A 25,194-nucleotide genomic window follows, 5' to 3' on the forward strand; every position below is an offset into this window, starting at 1 on the left:
ATGTTTACAATGCTGTTTGAGTAAGATATAAGAATATGTGTGATTATTCATCCTTTTATGATTATATTTTATAGCCTATTATGGACATGTTTAGATATTGAAAGACGTGCATAAATAAGTGTTAATATTATCACATTCAAAATTATAAATTACTAACTTAATACAGTTTTTATATTTTGAAGAAAGCTTAATAATTGAATTGAGTATCATAATATGTGATTTAATATTATTATTATTTAATTCTGGTTTTACCTAATGGAATTTTTAACTGTTGGTATTTTGTACTTAATTTTCCTTTATTACAGACGAGGTTACCTCTCTAACATAATTGTTTTAAAAATTATAAATTAGGTAATATTATAATATTTTAATGATCTGGTTTCATCTTCTATACATAAATATTTCTCTTTCGATGGTTAAATTATTTTTATATTCAACGAGTATATATTCAGTATAGATATTAATATTTTTTATATCACTTAAAGTTGGTTTTGTTCATTATATAGGCAGTAAAGAATACTATTTTTATCTCAAGTCTTGTTTCGTATTAGTGGTGTACGACAGACTCAAGAGTATAAAATTATACTGTTAAATTAATTAATTTCATCATATGAAGTTCTTGTTTATAATCTTGAGACTAAATTATTATAATTATTATATTTTAACTGTATTTACAATTTAACACACACGCAGTATATTGTATATTGTATTGTTGTTATATATCAGAGGTAGCCAACATGAAAATGTTCGCGGACCACACGGATAAATAGAATGATATCAAGATCTAAAATATTTATAGATATATTATAAATAACTCGAAAATTGTTATAGTTAAATACCAAAAAATAAAATAAAGTTCATAATAATAATAGGTAAATGTTGACTTTATAAATAAAACATATACCGCATGTGGCACACAATCTGCAAGATGACTACCCCTACAATCTATATATGTTAAGTAATTTATGATATTTATTCAAAAGACATGTCAATAACACGATAATTCTTTCTTTTTATTAGTGTTTAAATCCTTATCCTTTGTGTTAAAATCTTTAAATCGAATTTGAAATATTGCGAACATAGAACGTGCTACGCTGCTTTGTCGTCACGTTATTTATTAACTCGCAATATATTGGACGGTTGTCGGATATTACATAGACTATAAATATATATATCGTACATATTTTCTTGGTATCTTTTTAATATGTGAAAATAAATCACTAGAATACTAGTGGGTGCTTAGAAAATATATTTTTTTAAATGTCAAACAAATACAAGGTTACTACAAAGGTCGTTAAGGTCTTATGAAAGAAAAATACACTTATATTATTTTTTATTAAAAAAGATCGTGTATCTGAAATTTACTAATCACTAATATGTACGACATACCTTAAAATTCAAATATTTTTTTTTTTCATAGCTCAAATACGATAAAACGTTTACAATTAATACATATTTATCTATTTTATAAAAATTGTATATTATTAGTATATAATCTATACCCTAAAAAAAGTAGCAATGATTATGCTGAATTAATATTGGGGTTATATCTTTTTAAATTGCATACAAATATATTTCTGACTTTTATATTTCCAGTTATATTATGATTTACATTAAATTTAAATTAATTTGTAAATAATATCAAAAGGTTTTAAAACGAAATGTCTACTTGAAGTTTAAATTACTGTTAATGTATAATTTTATTTAATAAAACATAATTATTTTTGTAATAAATGTAGTTTTTGTTTTATTTAACGTACATTTGTATTCACCAATATTAAGTTTTATTCAAACGATTTTAGCAAACTGTATAAACTACAAATTTAATAAATATTTCCTATTCTTGACGTTGGAATTTTTTTAATATCTGATCAATAACAATAAGTAGACTGTTTTATATTTCTTAACAAAACCAAATATTTTTTATTTCATTTTTTCATCACTATAATCGTATACACATATTATATATTGACTTTGTATAATTCTATACTTAAAAAAATATTTTATTATGTTTAAGCTGAGTGTTTAATGAATTAATCTACTTCAATAACTTTAAATAATATTATAGTTATGAGATAAGTAATTTTAATAGTGTATAAAATTAGTAAAAAATAAGTGCAATAATTGGATTATAATCAATTCAAAAAAACTAATAGCAGCCAGTTATATTTATCATATCTAGTTTTGTACAAGTCAAAAAAATTTCGCATTAATTTGCATACAAATCGATTACAGCTATTTGAAATATTTGCAATGTTTCTATATCATTATAAAATACGGATATTGATACAACACTTACAAATTCAGAATTCAGATTATTTAATTTTTTATGGTTTAAAATTTAAATTTATTTATTGAATATTAATTTAGTTTAAAACGCAGAGTACAAACTGCACGCAGCTATATATTTCATTCGATTTATTATTACATCATTACAGCTTAAGGGCTTACTTTAATATACAATCAACAATCAACTATCAAACAATTACATTTTTATTTAATAACTGAATAGACTCTATTCAACAATGCTTTTTTTAAATATTTGCAATGTTTTTTTTTATTTTGAGTAGTATATTGAATAATCTAATTTTATTTATTTGACTAAACACAATCAGTTTTACTGCTTGATATTATGTAATACTTTTAAAAACTTTATTTAAGTATGTATTAATTCAATTTTTGTTAAACTGTAAATTAGTATTTATAACCTTACATGCCTTGAGAATTAAAAATTAATTTGTGTTACACTGGTTTTAAATAATTGGTTTTAAATAATCATGTTATTCTTTATATGCGTTGTCTTGTATTGTTTTACATTTTAACAATAAATTAATATGATCTCTGAATACTGAAGTGTATAATGTTATGCAATATTTTACTATTACATTAATTTGAAATTTCCATCTATCTAAGTCACGACTATATAAGAGTATGATGGCATAAGCTTTAGAAAATTTTTTTAATTAATTTTAAAGTAAAAATTTTTATCAATAAAGTATTTTTCAACATATTTTTGATGAATCGATTTAAGCAACTTATTACTAGTTATACAATCGATTTTTATTTTTAAGAATAATTATATTAACATTATATACACATACAAGCTAAACTCCGAGCACTTCATTACCCGTACAAAACATCCGTGTTAAATTTGATTAAATTCTAATATTTAGCGTGAAAATAAATAATATTTTTAGTTTTTTGATTTGGTGTATTGATGATATTTCCTAGTTCTGACGTATCAACTTTACGTAATTGTTCCGTCCAGCATTGCATTTTTTCAATCGATTTACCCTTTATGTATTATTCATTAATCATTATCGCACAGCTCCAAACATAATACAGAGGTAATATTGAGTTCAATAATCGATGTAAAAACTTTTTCTATCCAATCTTATGATAGAGACCAAATCACACACATAAGTCGTAATTTCATCAAAATCGGTTTAGTAGTTTCGTTGTGCATCGCGGAAATGTACATATAGTACACGAAATTTGTATGTATAAAGGTGTTATATAACTAAATATTTTTGATATCGACGGACAAAACGTTATAATATTAGAAATAATATAGTTGAATTTAGTAGAATATTATATAATTCATGTTATTATAACATAATGTCATAATATTATTAAAAATAGAATAAATTGCGTAATTATTTAACTCTGTGGTACAATACCGGCTTAATATAAAATAATGGGTAATTAATTTTACTATAACTCATAATCATTAATATTTTGTTACAAATACAGTTAAAATCGTGAACCACTGTTTTTAGAACATTGAATTACTATCATTTCGATAAGCCAATAAAATATTTTCACGTAACTTATTTCCTAAAAAGGGTTGGACAAATCAATCGATTTGTTTTATTATTTTCGTTTAATTTAAGAATATCCTTTGTAGGTTTATTGTCTAAAAGTAGTAAAATCAATAATTGATTAATATTTATGGATATATTTTCTTTGACCGTGTCCTTATGAAAAAATAATAATAATTTCGGTACTAAAGCATTTGCTATTTGAACATATATTAAGTACAAAAAAAAAAAAATAAATAAACGATGATATTATTCAACAACGCTGTTGACCCCAACATGTATGTAGTAAAAATGCCCGAGGTTACCCATGTCAGTTAAGTTTATGAGTATTGGCAGATATGACAGCGTGCAACACTCGTACGTAATAAGAAATATAGAATATAATTAATAGGTATATTTATGTCCCGCGTGAGTTTTTAAAAACATTTTAAATTTTAAACGCATTTTTCGATTTTAAAACACAATAAGCTGTGATTGATAATTGTTCAGTTTATCCTTATAGTAGTTCCCTTGTTTTAATGATATTTTTGTTCACAAGTCGTTTTATCGAATGAACGCGTAAAAACAGCAATACGAGTTTCTATTACATTATAATTTCGATGTTCACATTGGACGTGTTAAGTATAATAAGTATCGATTTTACAGTGTGTTTCTATATAAAATTATCGACTCAATGCTTGCAACGGAAATGCAAACTATTCAATTTGACTATTAGAACAATAATGAAAAGTGGGCGTGATATGCCTTGTGTTCAAGTGTTTCTGCATTACAATTTTATTAGATCACAAATAGACAGGTATGGTCGATAATGGGATGGTTTTGAAATCATAATTATATATATTATAATGAATCATAGTCAATTCTGTTCCGGTGGATGACTATTAACTTTGATGACATGTCAGCGTCTCGTGTTATTTTCAAACGTGACACCATAATTAATTTTTAATTTACTGAATAATAATAATAATTTAACGTATATTTCGAATAGTTTATTTCATTATTAGCTATCATAAATATGGCGTGTACGACAATTTAACGTACAATATTATTCTTATCATTCAAAGTAATAACTGAATTATTAATAATAGGTACTTATACAATTTATAACATAAATGTCACCTACATTAGTTGATAAACTAAAAAATACACTGAAGAATGTAAACACACTCAAGATTTTTAACAAATTATACTTGTCATCGTTACAAAAAATTAAGTTTTCAGTTTTATGATAATATCGATAAACGAGTCAGAATAAACATTTTAATATAAGTAAAATACAATATCATAAATATTAATCAATTTTATATGGTTCACCATGTGATATTCACTAGTACAAGAGAACACGACCGAAAATATGACTAGACGTGTACTCTCGATGATAATACTGTACCGTTTTCTTTACACTCGAATTAATGGATACAAACTCGAATTAGTTCACAATATTATACAACAAAAAAAATGGTATGATCAATAATCATTTAAATTAATCTGTGCTCGAATAACGATTGTAATCTTAATGTATGCATGTTCGATATTCGTCTCGTTAGAAAAAATACTAACACGATATTTCTGACATCATTCATCCCATTGTTTTCCTTTCGGTGCGTACGCCCAGCAATTATCGAAACCGGTTCAAAATATCGAATAAATTACGAGTTATTCGTACTACGAGTATCGTTGTTATTTAATGTTATAATATTCCGTGTAATCTAATAATAATAATCAATCGGTGTGCCAAGTCAAACGTTGGTGTTTGTTTATAATTATTATATTATCGCACTAATCAAAACCAAATTATCTTGTAGATCAATATTTATTTATGAAGAAAAAATAAATATTTATTTTTGATTTATTGTTATTATTATTATTTTCAACATATTAAATATCATTAATTTTGACAACATAATAACATAACGAAATAATACTGAAATTTCCCCAAATATAATAAGCAAAATTATATACTATTAGGAAAATTATAAGCCAACTAAAAACATTTAACCGTTAAAAATTATAATTTATTACTCCAACAACAATAATAAGCAAGCTCATATACATAAATACTATAATGATTTACAAACATAAAATTTAATTATTTAACTAGGCCTGTTCAATGTGTATCCTACTAGTAAAAAATACATTTTCATTTATACTCAGTTTTAAAGTTTTTTTTTTTGATTTTATAATTTGTTGTATATAGTTATAATTTATTATATATATTAGTATTATATTATTTCGATTTTCAGAATGTACTAGATATTTGATATCTTATAATGTTGTGTATAATCCCTTTGGTATGGAAAATGGCTGCATTTTTAAGTTTCTAAAAAACTAATTTCTGGGTATTGTTAATAGACTTTTGAATTTTTTTTTTAAAGATACATTTTTATTTAATGGTAAATTTTTCTATATTATTTTTACTGCTTTTAAAACATATACAATTTTCATGAACATAAAATGTTTTAAGAATCTAAGAAATATTTTTTTAGAATAAATAATAGCTTTTTTATTAACAAATATATTATCTAGGTACATTTAAAACTTATCCAATATAAGTCTGGCATACAATATTTGTATTAAAAGTTTTAAAATATGGATACCTATGTAAAAAGTATGTTTCATAAATTAAAAATATTTTTAGAATATAATCATATCATTTAAAAGAAGTGGACCCAACCACATCATGCGTTAATATTTTTAACGACGAATAGACATCAAATAGCATCCGTTGTTTATATTATATTTATTAAGATACGATTAAATTAAACGTATAGACTATTAATTTATTATTATTTTTTTTTTTTTTTGTAGGACAGATATTGAACAAACTTAAATTCAGTATGAAAATTATTAACATTTTTTACGTTTTTATTACATTTGTGGATATATTTTAAGATATTATACAATTTTTTTTCTTTACATTAAAAATATTAATTACAATCATTATTAAACTGTAGTGACAATCAAAAGTATACCAACTTTGTATATGCATTAACACATCTGATTATTAAAACTAGTGGTGTATATTAGTATTAAAATGTCTTTATTGTGCACGCTTTTTAAACTCAAAGCTAATTTTTCTCACATTTTAAAAATAAAAGTTAAACTTTTGAAAAAAAAAACAGCCATTATCGAATAATTTACACTCTTATTTTTTTTTTAATCCCCTCTTCATCGTGTCTTAGTATCAAAAAACAACAGCCTATAAATATTGTTGAAGAGTCCTCCTAACTATACAGTTTCCACGCTTTTCCTCGCCATTTTTAGACCGTGCTCAGAGTAATAAATAAGATTCACAAAGGGGCTTAGTCAAAGATAAAGGGATTTTATTACGTCCAATGGCGATGGATTTTCCTTTCTTAACATCTTAATAGTTATTATTGTAATATTGTATGGAATTCGTTTGATTTTAATACCTACTTAAAGTCACTAACTACACACACTTGACAGTTCTTATATCATGTAAGTATTTGGTATTAATGTATTTTACCTCTTGATTATAATATGATTATACCCAGTATTCAGTAATTAAAACGTATTTTCAAATTTAGCGCTGATATTATAGTAAATTAAAATAATTAAACGCATTATAGATAGGTACTAGTCAAAATAATAATTTTTCATTTTTAGTGAAAACATTTATCAAACAAAACTTAAATACAATGCTTTTTATAGCTTGATAATATATATATTTAAGACATTTTTTTTTTCTATAAATTACACACAATCTATACCAGTAGGCACAATAAGAGTGTGAGCTATGTGAAAAAAAGGAAAACATGAAGAAGTCGCCCACTAATGTCACTTCGTCGTTTAAGCACTTAAATGATACCGTTAATAATAATTATTTATTACAAACACGTGTTTACTTTTTACTTGATAAGTCGATTGCAACTATAAAAAGTTAATTTTAATAAATATAGTGTATATAAAATTGTATTAATAAAAAGTGTAAATGATGGTAATTCACCACAAAAACCATTAACAGTATTTTTAATAGCGTAATTAATAAATCTATACAGGTATAAATAACTATTTATAATCGATTTACTTATACTCACATACTATTTTTATTTCACTGGATTAAATGGATTAATTTTAAATATCAAATTCATTACGACAGATTGGTATTTTTTTAATTATCACGTATTTGATAGTTTAAATCACCTCCCACAAGTAAACTAGTATTATTATTTCAAATCAACTTTCTAGTATCTATTTAGACATTTATTATTATTTTTAATTCAACTATTTTATGTCTGTGTATCGTAAAAACTAATTTACATAAATATCATTTTTTTACGGATCTATTAGTTAGGATTTTTGAACTGAGGTATATTATTATACAACAGTGATACCGCCTATTAATTACAACGTAGTAGAGCATTAATTAATTTGTATGTAATATAAGATAAATAAAATGATTAAAACTTAATGATTTTGTGTATTAATTTATATAATATATGATCAAATTACACACGGTTACAGGACATAATTATAAATAATCTATTCAATGTAGTCTAGTATATTTACATTATCAATTGATTTCAATGTTTTATTTTAAAATCTGATTAAATTGAGAGATAAAAAACGGCCATTCGATATAATAGCAAAATGCTTTTCCTGAAATTCGTTTTTAAAAATAAAAATAAAATAAAATACTTCTCTTAGATCACCTTTTGTCAAGATAGCAGGGAACCGTTAACCAAAGACCGCGCTAGTCATTATCATTGTTTTTCCTCGATACGGTTGGCACGAACAAAACCCACTTCAACCCCGGACCCTGATATTGTGCTTTACATTTTTTTCTCCTTACTTTAGTTATTATCATAAAAGCTTAGAGAAGAGAACATTATGTAGAGAGGAAAATCCATTACTTCGATATATTCTTTTGTTTGGCGTTAAAGCGATGACAACATCCCGTGAGTCGGACATTTTTCTTCAAAATTGCATCATGAATCAGCAAATTCAAATGTTTATCGGTGTTTTTATGACTCGGTAGACGAGAGATTTTTCGTTAAAGTTTATTTTTTTTTTATTAAGTAAGGCTCACCAATGCGAATACCGTTCGAAAATGCTTTATATACCCACATACTATTATCTCATCACTCGATTTGATGCACTATCCACATTACTTATAATAAGTTAATTTTATTGGAATGCGGCGTCATAAAAATAACGCGCATCCCGTTAAATTGCGGACAAGATTTAAGCCGCCGTACGTTCCTCTCGTGATGCATTTTTCCTTCATATTATAACTGTTGTAGCAATCTTTAGTACGCGTGGTAACTGCACGTGTACATGGTTTTTTTTTTTTTTTTTTTAACTCGGAGGCCGTGTGCTTGGTATGCGATAGTGCTATTGTCTTATAGTCTATACGAATATCACCTTAGCGCAACGGTGCCCTATCGTCTGTAGGTCCAACGGTCAACCGGTTTCAGGAAACCGAAAGGAATATTGTTAATCGGCAAACACTTTTCGATGACTCATAGAAGCGTGAAACCACTAACACGGGAACCGGTTACCACCATTATCATACCTATTTTATGTGCGTGTGCAATGTGTAAGTACTGTACATCATACTCGCCTCGCCCACACGACGTAAAGTGTGATAAGTTCCAGCGAACCCGTAACAAGTGAACTGAGAAAGTGAGACGTGCCAAACCAACTACGGAACAAATATTATGCTGTTTCCGGAAAAAAAAAACCGCTGAGGATATTTAATTATGCACATAACACGTATGACAGTTATTTTTTTACCGGAACCTCGTTTCAAATATTTCGAATTTTGTCATTACGGTATAATATCTATAGACTTTTTAAAATGGTTTATTCAAACCATTGCCAGTTACCACCCGGGGTCGAGAAAATTGAGTTTGATACGCTTTCAGTATTTTCTAATTCCCACAGATCCGGTATTTAGTTTCTCAGTAATTTGAAATATTCAACATTTATGATTAATAATTGTACTTTTATACATACTATATGATAATAAATTGTAATCCAAAAACATAATATCATAAATCAACTGTAATAATAAAAGACGTTATTTTTTAAACTGGTAATTGCGCTGTATCTTAAACAACATTTTCAGTTATTTAAATCTGTAGAGGTTGTAATTTGTTACTTAAAAGATATTTTTTTTTTCATGCTTTACACTCTTAATTAAAAGTTTGTAGACATTTTTTTAAACGGATTTTATTTTAATTAAAAAATAATTAGCTAGTAATAATAATGTAATATCGTTTAAAATATATCTAACTAAAATCATACAATAATATTACGATATATTAATTTTTAATAATATTAAATTATTAAAACATTTTTTCATAGGTATAGCAAATATTTTAATTTGTTTATACCCATATTTTATTAAAGTCAGAATATTTCATTGTTTCAAAGAACTCTTAAGAAAATATTTTTTTGATACATTTTAAAGTGTTATTAATATCGTTTAGAATGACGTTTAATCAAAAATATCATATTAAACATCATAAATAAATCGATTTTGAGTGAAATTGTCAGATATGATTTTTTTTAAATAATTGTTACTAAAATCGCTATACACATTTACCAAAAATAAAATGTACTGGATAAAGTATAATATTATGTGGTTACAAAAAAATATTTTAACTGATTATTTTGCCCAAGTTTATTTGGACGTAATTTGGTTGTCAGTGGATGCTGTATTTTTATCGTAGTACGACATTTACTTCTCGCGGTGACGAGGAACAACAATACGATATACGGTGTTCGATATTAAATCAAACGGCGTACGCTGATACCGAACGAATTTCAGATCGACACGCTAAACCTAACCTTTTATTAACGTCTCGTTGTTTCACGTTCAATTTATTTAAAGTTTATTAGGACCGTTTGCGCACCGAAAACATTATATTAAATATACTCTTAGCTCTTAGTTCTTGCGGAGTTTAGAACAAATGCCGTTGGGTTTGCCAACGTCGAACCGTCCGTGACTTTATTGACAGGTTTATTATGTTTAGTGTCAGGCGTTGCGCGTACCTATATTATACGCCGTACACATTGTACCTATACACACCGCACTAGTGACACAAACAGATGGTAGGAACAGTCGTTAGGCCGAAATGTATTATCGTAAATCACTGCGGGCGGTTCTTTCCAAAACACACAGTCACATACGACTGTTATATGAAGACAGTACCGTTGGTTGCGAAAAATTTACATTAAAACGATAAGAAATAAATGAGTCGCTGCCAGTAAACGAACATACACATATCTAACGATCCCGAAAGTGCTTTATCAAGAAAATAATTAACTCCTCCCCCCGCCAAACTGTAAGTTTTCTGACGATTCGAACGATCTATATCGGACCAAACGCATGGAAACAACATTTGCACAATGCTCCATATGATGTATTATTATAAGATTGTACGTCATTACGTTTAAAGATTCTCAATAATATGTTAGGTATCAGTTAAAAGGCACACACAGCCAATATTCCGATAGGCATGTCTTGTTTTAAAAATAAATTTAAGCATTTAAAGTTATTTTAATAGTTTGTGAAAATTCCTTATTTTTTTGTTTTATGCTTATTTATTTCTTTATAGATCAAATTCAATTTCGTGCAAATGTGCAATATTCAAAATACTAGTCTTTACACTGCAATTCAGAAGCGATACGCACTAGTTAAACACTCGTGCGCGTTTATATTATACACATTACACATATTACTGTATTTGCTGGACTACATAAACAAATAGTTATGTGTGATAAAATATCCAACGCGTATATTCTAACAATAATCGGTTCATGGCCATAAATGATAAGTCACGAGAAAAAAAATAAATCCCTCCAAGAAATAATATTAATATGTTACCATAAATCATATTTTTTTTCTACAAATATGAAAATATTCACTGTTTATTCTTTTTGAGTTGGGTGCCTAATACCTATTCGACTGCAATCGTACGTGAATAATATATTTAATATTAAAATAGGCGAGAATAACGAAATACCATAGAGTATAGATCATAATTTAATATTATGCCATAGCAGGTGATGTGATGATTCGTTACAGCGTTCAAATAGTTGTATTTTATTTACATTAACATTGACTGTAGGTCCATTAGTCACAATGTACCTTCATGACTTCATGTATAAAAATTCCAAATTATTAAACAATAATTTCAACTACCTACGGATAATTTTATAAATAATATTTTTTATACTGATAAAAATATTATAGGCATCTAATTACATTAAACAGACAAGTTAATAAATTATTATTGTATTTATGACAAATAAAATTGTTGAAACGTAATGAAATATATTTACATAATACGTGATCAATTTTCATTTTAATTCGATTGAATTTGAATGAATTAAGTAAATAAGCAATTATAATTATGCTTTACCATGTATTATAGCATAAACAAATAAAATGTATAATTTTATATCGCAATAAACTTATTTTTTACAGTTTTTATTTCTCCGAAAACACAATAAATTATTGTAAAGAGTTTTTTATTCGATTAAATCTTTAATACATAGATATAAAGAATATTATTTTTCGCTTATACATTTATCTTAATACAATAACTTTAAGTAAGTTTTATAAAAAAAAAATATTGTTATTCAAAATTGCATTTTTTTTTCTGTCAGAAGTATATTTTTTGTAAAATATACTTTTTTAATAATAAAACAGCACTTACAGTTTATGGAATATTATTATTGATATAATTATTAAACAAAATTACAGAAGATATACTTGATAAAAAATGTTATTTGTGAAAAATAATTTTAATATGTGATACTCAATAAATATAAATATCCCTACTAAAATACTAATAAATAAAAGGAAGGAAATATTTTTATATTCATATCGCTATTAATTAATTATAGCATCAATAAACTATATATGTTACAACTGGCATTGAATCACCGTGATTATCTGTCAAAATTTAAAATTTTAATTTGGGTTCATCGATAGAATGTACGTTTTATAAACTCAAAAATAAAATTTGTCTTTGTCAGTACATTTACAACACTGGGTTTAACACATACCATATTATGTATTTTTATAGCTCTGTAAATAGAAATACATTTCTACTAAACTGATTAATAGCTGTAAAGTGTAAATATAAAAATATAAAGAGCAAATATATGTACCATGTGTGAGTATTCAATATTTTACCACGTGAGTGACGAGATATCTTTAGATATATTTTTGCAATCTTGTTCACGTTTTTAAAAAACAAGAAATTTTTACCAATTCGAATTAGACAAACAATGAGACTTTATTGTGTAGGTACTAAACTCACGACTTAATCAAAAATACTGACCGCTACACATGTTTGACGAGGTCAGTTATATGGTCAACAAGTAAACGTGAGCAATATATAGAGTGGATTATCACAAAAACATTTAATCAGCAAAAACGTTCAGGTTTTATATTAAGCCCGTTTTCTATGGAACAAAAGTGTTGTGCTCAATGGAATTAATTCATAATCTGACTGGCGTAATCTCTATATCGTACAAAAACGTAGACGAACAATAACCAGTAGTGTTGGATCGAGATGAAAAAATATTATTTTATAGTTTTTAAACTTGACTATTATTGGTAGACAATATTGGACAAATTGGTAGCAAAACGTCATATTGGTTAAGTGCGTACATATTTTATTAAAATATTATATAATGCTATATTAATAGAATGATCGAAAAAATCATTACGTCGGTATATAATTTAATATAAGTAATGCATTATTACATACTTCTTAATTTGATTTACAGAAATATGTATCTTTACATACTCTACATGAACTGCGTAAAAAATGCAATAAAAACATCAACTATTTAATGCAAACATCCGAATAAGATTCGTCACATTATTTAGTTGTTGGGAAAATAATTTTTTTTTTAGTACAGTCTACCTGTTACATTGTCCAGTAGGCGTGTTAACGCTTGAGATTTATTTAGTCGTCGTATTTCATTTCGGTAATAATATCATATATATATATATAGAGATGTGCGTTCTTACATAATCATATTATTATTATCAACGATATCGATCGAATAACGTATATTTAGAATTTGATAGCAATCCTGATTTCTTTCCGAGATGATGAAATATTTTATATTGTTATATTCGATATTCAAGAAGAGTATATACATATATGCTTTGGTGATAGTTAAACATAAATAATATACACCAACTTTCCGTGATGTAAGAGTTTGTCAGGTTACCTTTTACCTCTTGAAATCTTAAATTACTATAATGTCACAAAATATTTTTTGTGACATAATAGATTTATTTTATTTTACAAATTTTAACTATTTAAACAAAAATATACTAACCGAGTACAACATAGTACGATATCAATCGTTTAACTTCATTATCTGCTTACTTTCTTTACGCTGTACTTGTCTGATCGGTGTACAGTACCTATGCGAACGACCCCACTAGCACTGCAATGCGTGTGGCACGTTCTTACTATTGTTATTGAACACAACAATGCATGACCGTAAATACTGTTCGGAAACATTATTTTAAGTGATGGTTATAAATTATTCGTAAACTATATACATAATATTATATGTATTTTTGTCCTTGTAGACATAGTTTTCAAAGATAAAAAAAATATACATGTATATTTTTTTTTACTTATCGTGGGCAGAAAGTATTTAAAATAAAATGAAACACGGGTTTAAATTAATTTTGAGAAGTAGGTTTTATCGATATTTAATTATATAATGTTTGCTTTATCGATGACGTATATTTGTGTACAAATAAAATACTAAACACAGATAGTATTTGTTATTTTTAGGGTAGCTTCATAAAAAAACCCATCACAGTATTTAAAAATATAATTAACGACCCTAATAACAAAAATAAAATATCTACTAAACATAAAAAATAAAATGTCTTGCGTTTTATTATATATTTATATAATATATCATCGGACAATGTTGATTATTTTAGTATAACATTTCAGTGTACACAATACACATTATAAAAACATTAATGCGTTGTACGTAACGTATAAAAATATGAATTTGAAAACATAACAATTTATTTTATGATTTTTGCTGTGCGTGTCATCACTAGTAAAATTAATAATATGATATTCTATAGTGAATGCTCTCGGGTTGCTCAGTGTTTTTCATTTTTATTATCAATTTACATAAACTACTGTGATATCACTGCGTTTAGTATAAGTTATGAGGTATAATTGATATATGTGTATTGCGTATTGTCAAATAAACTGTTACTTGGGCAAAATCCTGTTAAACATTACAAAATATATGGCTATACCTTATACGGTTTTTGGATCTGAAAAAACAACAAGCAAAAAAAAAAAAAACGTATGATAACGTAGATTATTTGGGAATAGAATAATACGATGACTTCTTAACATTTTAATTTTTTATCATCAGATTAAAATAACTGACTTGATTTGTCAGCAAATTTTATAATTTTATTAATAAAAATAATTTTAGAAAACATACAGAACCGTATATGTAAAGTCTATATATTCTAACCTCTATATTATAGAGAGTTCTTAAGCAAAATTGACGTCACAAAACATGTTCATGAATTTATAGAATTTTTGTCTGAAACAAGTTTATTTATTTTTTCTATATATTTATCATTGTTTTTTATAAAATAAATTTATAAATTTGAACAAACCAATACAAATATTAAACGTATTCGTACTTTTGAACTGACCACAAATCTAAACATCAAAGCATCTCAGGAAAACGGATTATATTATAGAGGAAAATATTAGCTAAAAATACTTTTAGTTTTTAGTTTTTAATATTTAGATGTTGCTCAACAATAATAAATAATATTGATGAAATTTATATTTACAATTAACAAAAAAATACTAAATTTAAAATTTTATTTTGAAAACAAAATAATTAATGGTTCGATAAAACTGCTATAACATTTGTTTCTTTTTGGAAAATGTGTGCATTCCAATTCAAAGATTGAATAATTAAAATGATTTATTTTAGTTTTAATTTAATGACGGCCGAGTACATACTGTAGGAGTGTAGCTCTATGCAATTAAGACGTCACGAAGATATATTTCTAATGACGTGTGACTCTCATAATTATTAATAATAAAATATATAATTTCTGTGAATCGTATAAACGATCCTGACAGGATTAGGTTTGGTCTAATAATAAACAAGTAGGAAAAAAATCACTGAATAAAGATTACTGGAAGAAAATGCATAAAAAATAAAAGTTTTCTGAATTTTTTACCCGTCCGACGTAGTCGTATATTAATGCATAGTCAGATAATAAATCGGGAGCGAAACTTTGAAAAATTATGAATCCGTTACCAACGCTTGCCAAAGCCTATTAAAATTAGCATTTAAATTAAAATCTTTTCGTTCACTATTTTCATCCGAAAGTTATCGACTACTCGTTTTTAATCTTTAAATTATAATTATCCGCGTCCTGTAGAACAAAACACCGATGCAGCAATTTTATATTAGTCATAACCCACCACCAGACATCGCGATGGAAATTGCGTTACGTCATAATATTAATATGTCTCGCGTTACATTTGATGAACTGGTGTCGTCATCGCGTCAAACCGAATTAACGAAACGTCGTGTCGTCCTGCTAATTCGTTGTAATAATATTGTACGAGCCACCGCCGTGACGACGGGCGAGTTTCAATTCGTCGAAACAGTAGATATCTCGTCTAGTCCCGTCCCGGCAATGGTATTTGAATAAAATATGTGCCCAAAGTATTTCTCCAAAATATACTTAATAACGTCGGCCGACTGTTTTAGCGTCGGGCCTCGGCTGCATGGTAAAACGTGCATTGCCACCGGCAATCGTAACAGCAGGCAGTTGGCCAGAAACACTTGATTGCATTTTTTTCTTTCAAACTCCGTACACGAATTGATGTAATATTTTTTTATTTTAAAACGTTCTATAGATAATTTAGTTTGCTAACACATACACAATAATGGTACACTCTTCTCGGTCGTAAGACTCTGAGTTAAGAATTAATTACACGTGTTTAAACTGCTTTTACATCAACGATAGCTGTAGGTATGTTTTTTTATTTTTCGCTCTTTACACTGGTAAAAATATTTGGTTAAATGCACACAAAATGTATAATATTACTCTGTACAATCAACTGTTGTACACACATTAAAATATTTATAGAACCCGAGTACTGCAGCTGGTTGGTCACTCCGTTTAAGCCACACGACTGTTAATTTCAATTATTATCTATTCGGCTTGTTGCACTAATAAATAAAATTAAAAAATTAAAATATGTATAGGACCATTATTTATTGTCCACTCAATTTGTGCGTGATAAATTTATTCTCCACAATACACAGCGTTATTTTAATGGTTGCAATATTTTAAAAATTATAGATAAAGACTTGCATAACTGTATAATTTAGTAAGTTTTTTTTAGTTTTACTACATTCCCGGTTCTTCAGCATTCCACGCTTGAAATTTTAATCACACGTCGTGGCGTTAACCCTACTTTTCGCTGTATATTATATCTGAAGTTGACAGAAACGTACATTTGTGGATATATTTTCTCATTTACAAGATATATTAACATGTTACTATTGTATTTTCAACCTATGATAATGTCATAATACAAATTACTTTACTCTTATATATTACTTCGCCATTACATTATATACTTTACAAGTATAGTTTAAAAATATAGTAGTAAAAAACACAATTCTGTCATAATTTTTGATAAGTAACTAATAAATAATAATTTGAATTTTAAATATAGAAACGCACATGAGTGAAATGTACATAAATATCTTCAAAATGCAAATTGTGAATAAAAACTATTATTTAATTTGATTTCTAATTAACAGACGACCAAAATAGATATAATGGCTTTTAAATTAAATTATTCTACGCCTAACTAATATATTTGTATTTGTTTTACATTTGTATAATACAATATTATTATGAAATCGAACTCTATTAAACTTATTTCAGGACAATACAATCATTTTGAAAATATATTTTAAGATTCATATACTATAGTCGTACATTTGATTTACATATTTTATTATGTATGCATTTACTTTAAAAACAGTAGTTAGATACCTACATTTATTTATTTATTCCTTTTATTTTCTCCTTATCTTAGTACCTATATTCTTTAAAATTCACAAAACCAATACTATTACCTATAAATTAATTCATAATATTATTATTATTTATTTTTAACGTTTTTTTTTTTTCTACATATTGTATGTTGAATAACTTATTATTAATATTAATTTTATACTGTTGTTATTAACTCTCGTATCCATATAGCCGATGGCTTGGAAGTGACCAACTTCTATTACTTTAATTATATTATAAAATGTAAAACTTTAGTTAGAAATAAATAAATATTGCCAAATTTTTTACAATATATACGTATGTAAAATAATAATAAAAAAAATGGTTTAAATCAAACATAATATTTAATCCCATTGAGACCATAATAGTGTTGGGACTTCTTATTCGGTCGATAGTTATCATCATTCGGAGTATGGTTGTTTTATATTATGTAAAAATAAAAAAAATAAATAACAACAGAAGAGTTTGTGTACAAACAACGAAGGTTATATAACGTAAAATAGTTTGAGTCTATTTATTTAGATTTCTGTAATATATTTGTATATTTAAACCGATATTTTCATTGTTTATAACGTTGCTTAATACGTATTACATTAAGTAGATAATTAATTAGGTACTTAACATAACATTGTGTAACACTAAAAGTTTAGTTTTTGAGCTAAAATAAACAAATTATATAATTATATTGTTTTTGTAACAAATAATATCAGTTATATGTTATTATCATAAAAAGCATAATATTATAAAAAGAATGCAGATTATACAAAGTATAATAAATTAAAGTATTATAAAAATAATAAAATAACATTTGAACAATTAAGGGTTAATATCATTTCAATTTAAGTTAGATATATACAACCTTTTAATAAATCACTATAATAATTATTAATAGCAATATATTTATATGATGATATGCTAGCTAAATAGCTGATAGTCTACACCCTGAATTTATTTTTTAGCAATTAAATTAAAATAAACTAAATACAATACTCTAGTTAATCGACTCCTCTAGAGCAGTTACCCATTTCGTTTTTTTTTTATAAATTTAATAATCATATTATTCATATAAACCATGCTTCCTTTATTAATAAATATTCACGAACAAACAATTAATCCATAAACTCAAAATTCTTATTATGTATTATTATTTTGCAACTGTGTATTGCTTAAAATGCAATACCTTAAATACATATTTTAAAACTGAGAAATTTCTAAAAAAAGATGATACATCAAATAATGACAATAATAATGCACTTTAAAATATATGATTTGATTCCTTCAAAAACAAATAAAAATTTCTTACATTTAGAACCTAAAATATAATACACCTTACACTATAGTATATGCCAAGTAATTTTATTTTTCTAATATTTTTTCCATTAAAATTTATAAAGTACAATTTACTTTAAACGGTACATTTTACTTAATCTTTAATTCACCTATATTGTATAATATAATATTATAACATTATAATAATAATTTATTTCTCCTTTTGTTAAAAATCGTTATATTATATTTTTTGATACTTTATAGTTTTTACCGATTGTTATGAGTATAAAATATTCCAATTTTTTTTTTAGCAACGGAAATATTTTTAATCAACTTTCCAACTTTTCATTATACTCTTATAGTTTTATTATTCATAGTTTTTACTTTCCTTATATAGGTTATATATATATATATATATATAAACAATTATTTTTACTTTGGCTAAGGTCTTCGTGCTTAAAAAACTTTAAGATCTCGTTGATTTTTTTTTTTTTTTTTTTGTAAAATAGAAATTAAGATTAATTAGATATTACATCTCTATACTTATTTTTATTTTTACCGTTCGAAAATGAAAAGAGTACGTTTCAAAAACTCTAGTCAATTCATAATTTTTTTTTGGAATTACCAAAGAAACTTAATAGTGTCAAAACCATAATATTTTATCTAAGTAAAAAAAAAAAATAACCACAGATAAAAAAAAAATTGTTTTAATTTTTAAAAGTAAAATAAATAAAACGAATAATGTTATAAGACGTATTTCGGCTTTGAAAAAAAGTAAATATTAGACTTAAATCGAATTAAACATAAAACCACATTCCCAACAACTGATATGTAATTACTGAAATCGCAGTCATATGATATACTAAATAATTATTGTCTCATTCGACAATTTGATCTATCGAACCCGTCACATCGACGTACGTCAACCATTTAACACCCCGGCGAGTTCGTGAAGAAAGCATCATATTTTCGGACTGTATATTATTTATTCGGTTTTGCTCAATCACCACTGTCCATGGCAAACCTACAGATGTAGTGCACAAGCGCATTTATAGTTGCTTCACTTATGTGGTCGTTTGAATTTTTTTTTTTTTTTTTAAATCGTTTTTAACAGAAATATTATACGTTTGGTTTCAGGTGGACATTGATCGTAGTCTACGCAACGCTGTGCAGTGTCGGTACAGCCACCGATGAATTTGCAGATGAAAAAGTTTTGCCAAGTATGTAACGAAATAAGAGCATTTCCCCTACCCACCCAACCTAAAACAAAAAACATATTACTGGAATTTTCATCTCGTAACGATACTACAACAGCGTCCTATTTTGGAGAATTCGTGCAAAAACACGGCTGAATATGATTGACGGCGCGACATGCAACGTCGTAATCGGTCGACGACAGAGTTATTATTGTAATATTATGAGCTTTTGTTACGATATGTGGTATTACAAAAACCGCAACATGCGCCCTCGTCGTCATGGCGACCGTGCCACGTGCCATTTACCGTATCGTTATAATATTGGGGATCAGATTAAAATGCAAAATGCATTGTTTTCAGGTGCTCTGGTACAATGCACCCGAATAACATTGGTAATTCGTTTCATGTAACAGATACTTCGAAGTTTAAAATTTTCATTTTGCGTGTTTTCCTGTTGTGTTCTTATGGGTTTTTTTTTTTTTTATTAAATTTAAGCCATACTCCTCGCATGTATTGAACATTACATACATTTTTATTGCGAATTAGGAAATTCGGTCTATCAAATCGTGTAATCATACTATGGTTTCAATATTATTAGATTGTTTTCATAATATTTGCTTTAATACTGTTTAGGTATTTTACTGTGTGTTTAATATTATATCGTGACTCGAACAAATAACGGTTAATTTATTAGTCGGTTAGAGTGACATATTGATTGCGTATCTATTTCGAGTGTACTATTTATTTATGTACACGCTCAATTTTCATTTTTTTTTTTTGTATTACCATTAGCTCAACTAAGATAATCGCGAAGAATGTCGAACGTGATACCATCGTTTTCTACTTGCTTGCTTGTCTACGAAAAAATGTGAATAGTTTTTAAGGGGATTTTTAGAAAGCTTTTTTAGTTATGTTTTATAGAGCTTTTCGATAGTTTTCGGGGCGTTTTTATGCGGACCCTACCTATAGCTATACAATATCATTACGGTGTCATTGGCCTCAACGGAAACGTTAACGCGCTTGCGGGTTTCTCTATTACTATTATCATAATATGCTTGTAGAATATCATACCGATGCAATTTCTGTACCGTTAGTCATCGCGCGATCTCGCTGTATGCACGCAATACATTATAATATGTACTCGCACGTCGAAATTATTCAGAGGTAAGCCTTTTGATTTAGTGTCATTCGCCCGGCGGGAACACCCGAACGTCTGCTGTTGGCAAATATTCAACCAACCCTCCGCTACCGATATCTATTATTATTGTTATACGCGTACATTTTGCCGGTTCAAAAGAAAATTTGCCGTGTGTTTGATGTGGTTTATTTATACGGATTCACTCCCATTTCCGCACGGTTGGTGTAGTATTGTATTATATTATAACACAATAATATGTACGAGATAATCTGCTAAACGTGATTAATAATGAAATGTACAATATTATTTAATCCATTAAACCCGTTACTGCAATGAAATTCATTAATGGATGATAATCATAATTACGGTAAAGAATGTTTATTGACTACAACTATATTGAATGAATGCAATATGATTATATTAAAACGATTTAATTTTTTGGTAATTTTCTTTATTCAAACTTGAAATACGTCTTATTCCCAGACGGAAAGTCGAAAATTTTCGTTTCGACGTTTTATTGTTTTATACGGATACAGTGTTCATTGTTGTACAAGGTAATTAAAAGTTAAGTCGATAATATCATAATTTATTGTAATACCTACTGTAATGACGAAATCAGAATACGCAAATATAATATTATAATTTATGAAACATTGGCGCAGGGTTTTCTTGGATCGTTGTACATTTTCTGTTTATTTAACAAATATCACAAGAAACCAAGTACGTGCGTTTTAAAATCAACAAACAATTCCGTTTACATTCAAATTGGTTTGAATTATATTGCAGCACTCGTTTAGGACACGCGATTATATTATAATACATATATATATGTTCGCTGAAGATTGCACGAGGTCCGATTTTCAAAACTTCTATTCTCGGTATGGCAGTCACGTGCTCATGGCTCCATCGTTCTTTTTATACAGAGTGAACCACAAATCATGCTCACGTCTAACTTTAAATTTAATAATGAACTTATAAAATTTGGATTTTTGAAACTTTTAGGTGTATTTAAGTCCATGTTATCGAATACTTAGATTTTTTATATAGTTTAAACAGTTTTCTATATTTTTTTTTCGAAAAATGTTGTTATATCGAAATCAAAATTAAACCCAATATTTTTGAGTAATTAAAATTAATAAACTAAGGAATATTATATCATAAAAATGCTTTACATAAATTTAAAATGTATGTAATATTTAATTTGGTACTTATTATACTCGGTTAGTTTCCATACATTTTAATGATTATAATAATTGTATTGTTAATATAATATCATCATAACACCATTGTATTCCACTTATTATCTTCCCCCGTTCTATTGCCATAAACCTTTAGTACACACATTTAAATAACTCAACAATTATTTGTTTGAATTTTAATTCGGGCACATCGATATTCTGAAAAATGATACCTGCTTAACAGTTTACCATAAAAAAAATAATTTGCATTAGGGGAAACAAAATGGCATAATTTCTCGTTAAATGGTATACAAATTTAAGTACTTTAAAATATTATCAATACGCAGACAATCATATATATATCGAAAAAAAAAACATAATTTGACTAAAACAGTAAAAAAAAAAAAAAGAAAGAAAGAAAAATAGTAGTCAGTGTGATTTGTAAATCGCTCTGTATAAAACAATATTATCCAGATTCGTCACCACCCTTTCCTACTGTCGAATATTCTCTATAAACGCCTTAACTGCGCACAATCTGCTCATATTTAAAATACAAATAACACATATATATATATATTACCACTATGCCAACATATTAGTAATCGACGATTAAATCTACAACGTCAAAATAATATTATTACGAAGAGGAAAACCGACGGCTTTCCGATCAGTCAACAAATCGACTGTTGTTCAACACGTCCAGAGCGCCGTCCTAGAGACATAAAGCCAAATTTTGCGGGCCTATAACGTGTCCTGAAACACGCTCGGCCGAATCAACAATTTTGTCATTGTTTTCTCTAAACGGCGTCCCGTCTGTTTTGAACGTACGCCGAAAGTCTGTGGTTTTAGAGAGCCCGGTTTAAGCGCGGGAATCCCGCAGGAGAGGTCGTTAAGTGGATAATACCCGTAATTATTATTCCTCCGTTTACGTTACTACCGAGGGATGCGTTTGAATGATAATAATAATTATAGTAAAAAAATAAAAAATAAAACGCTCCTTAACTCTTAAGTATAATATAATATAGGATGGTTTTTATCCGAGGCACTTCCAGCCCCGATGCATACCATTACTTTGGCGCAACTTTTAAACCCTTTGCGTTTTAGTGCTGATCACGTTGACGCAAATCACAACGGACGTGCTCTGATCCGTTCGGGATATACATATATACACATTTTTTTTTTTTTACGGTAGAAGGTTTCGACGAATCCTGTAAAATGTGACCATGTCGAAATCCTATTAATATTTTATACGCGTTTCGACGGAACGACCGAAATTGATTAGCAATTAAACCGATCGTTAAACAATTTATTAAATAGCAGTACAAGCCTGCAATTATTATGCAAACGTATACGGAACGACCTCAATCTCATTTGTGTGATCATTCGAAATATATGTCTGATCGGCGATCACGCGTAATTAATACGGTGCGATAACGCCATATACAAATTAATTAAAATACAATTTTACTTTTATAGGTACTTTATACTTCCGTATAAAATTACATCGCGGTTTTATTCTGCTCGATTTGGTTATTTTGTATTATGTTTAATACTCACATCAGACGCCATCATTTGTGTTGCGTTATTAATTATACCATGTTATTTTTAACAACATACCGTTATGAAACATATCCGATTGTATGATACTGAACATTTAGATGAGGTTAATTAATTTAAATTGGTACATTTATCTATTAAAATAAATGGATAGCTAGACGACAACAATTATTTTAATAGGTAATAGTTACACAAATCGCGATCAAATGGAATATTCTAACATGGCGTTCCGTGTATGCAATAATGATACACATCTGTTAAAAATTCAAAAAAATATATGTATATAATACTATAGCCGCCTATACAATATTGTTAATAGTCAAGTACTCTTGTTGCTTTGTTCCGTTGAGATTAACATATACATATTTTCAAGTTACTGATGTATAATTTAGTCTTAAACAATAATTGAACAACAAAATATATGTATACGTTAATATATTTAACCAAGTATAAACGCACTTACTATATATTTGTCAAAACAAGACTCTTCGTGTTTATACGGAAAACTGTCCCATTACATTTTCCTTGTAAAACTAGTATGTTAAACCAATTTATCATTAATATTTATTCCGTAAGTTGCAAATCGTTTATCAACAATATTAAATTAAAAGGAAATCGCTCCAATATTACATTATACTCGTATTTTATAAAATGGGTTTTTTTTTAGAACTTACTGAATACAACATGTTTGTACATAGTGCATGTTGTAATTCTTCTTCGTTTTTTTTCTGTTTAACTTTTAAATATATTTTACAATAAGCTCAAATGATGTTTATAAGGTTAATAGAAAATAAGATAAATTAAATTAACTATAATTTAAAAAGACCGAGGAATTGAGTGGAGGAGCTATCCAGTAATGCAACTTCTTGAATGATTATTCTTAACAAAACTATTATAGTATTAAAATATATGGCTATTGTAC

General features: G+C 26.9%; 1 protein-coding gene across 3 annotated transcripts in view; it reads left to right on the top strand.

Annotated features, from left to right (window-relative positions):
- LOC113551069 (collagen alpha-1(XVIII) chain-like) overlaps positions 1–25,194 on the top strand; it is a 229,410-nt gene that overhangs the window by 2,526 nt on the left and 201,690 nt on the right. For all 3 annotated transcript variants that reach the window (XM_026953101.1, XM_026953103.1, XM_026953102.1), the window contains exon 2: positions 20,341–20,423. In XM_026953101.1, coding sequence (XP_026808902.1) covers positions 20,341–20,423 — 83 coding nt within the window. The remainder of the gene's footprint in view (positions 1–20,340; positions 20,424–25,194) is intronic.

The sequence above is a fragment of the Rhopalosiphum maidis genome, chromosome 2 (assembly GCF_003676215.2).
Source record: "Rhopalosiphum maidis isolate BTI-1 chromosome 2, ASM367621v3, whole genome shotgun sequence".
NCBI classification, from domain to species: domain Eukaryota; kingdom Metazoa; phylum Arthropoda; class Insecta; order Hemiptera; family Aphididae; genus Rhopalosiphum; species Rhopalosiphum maidis.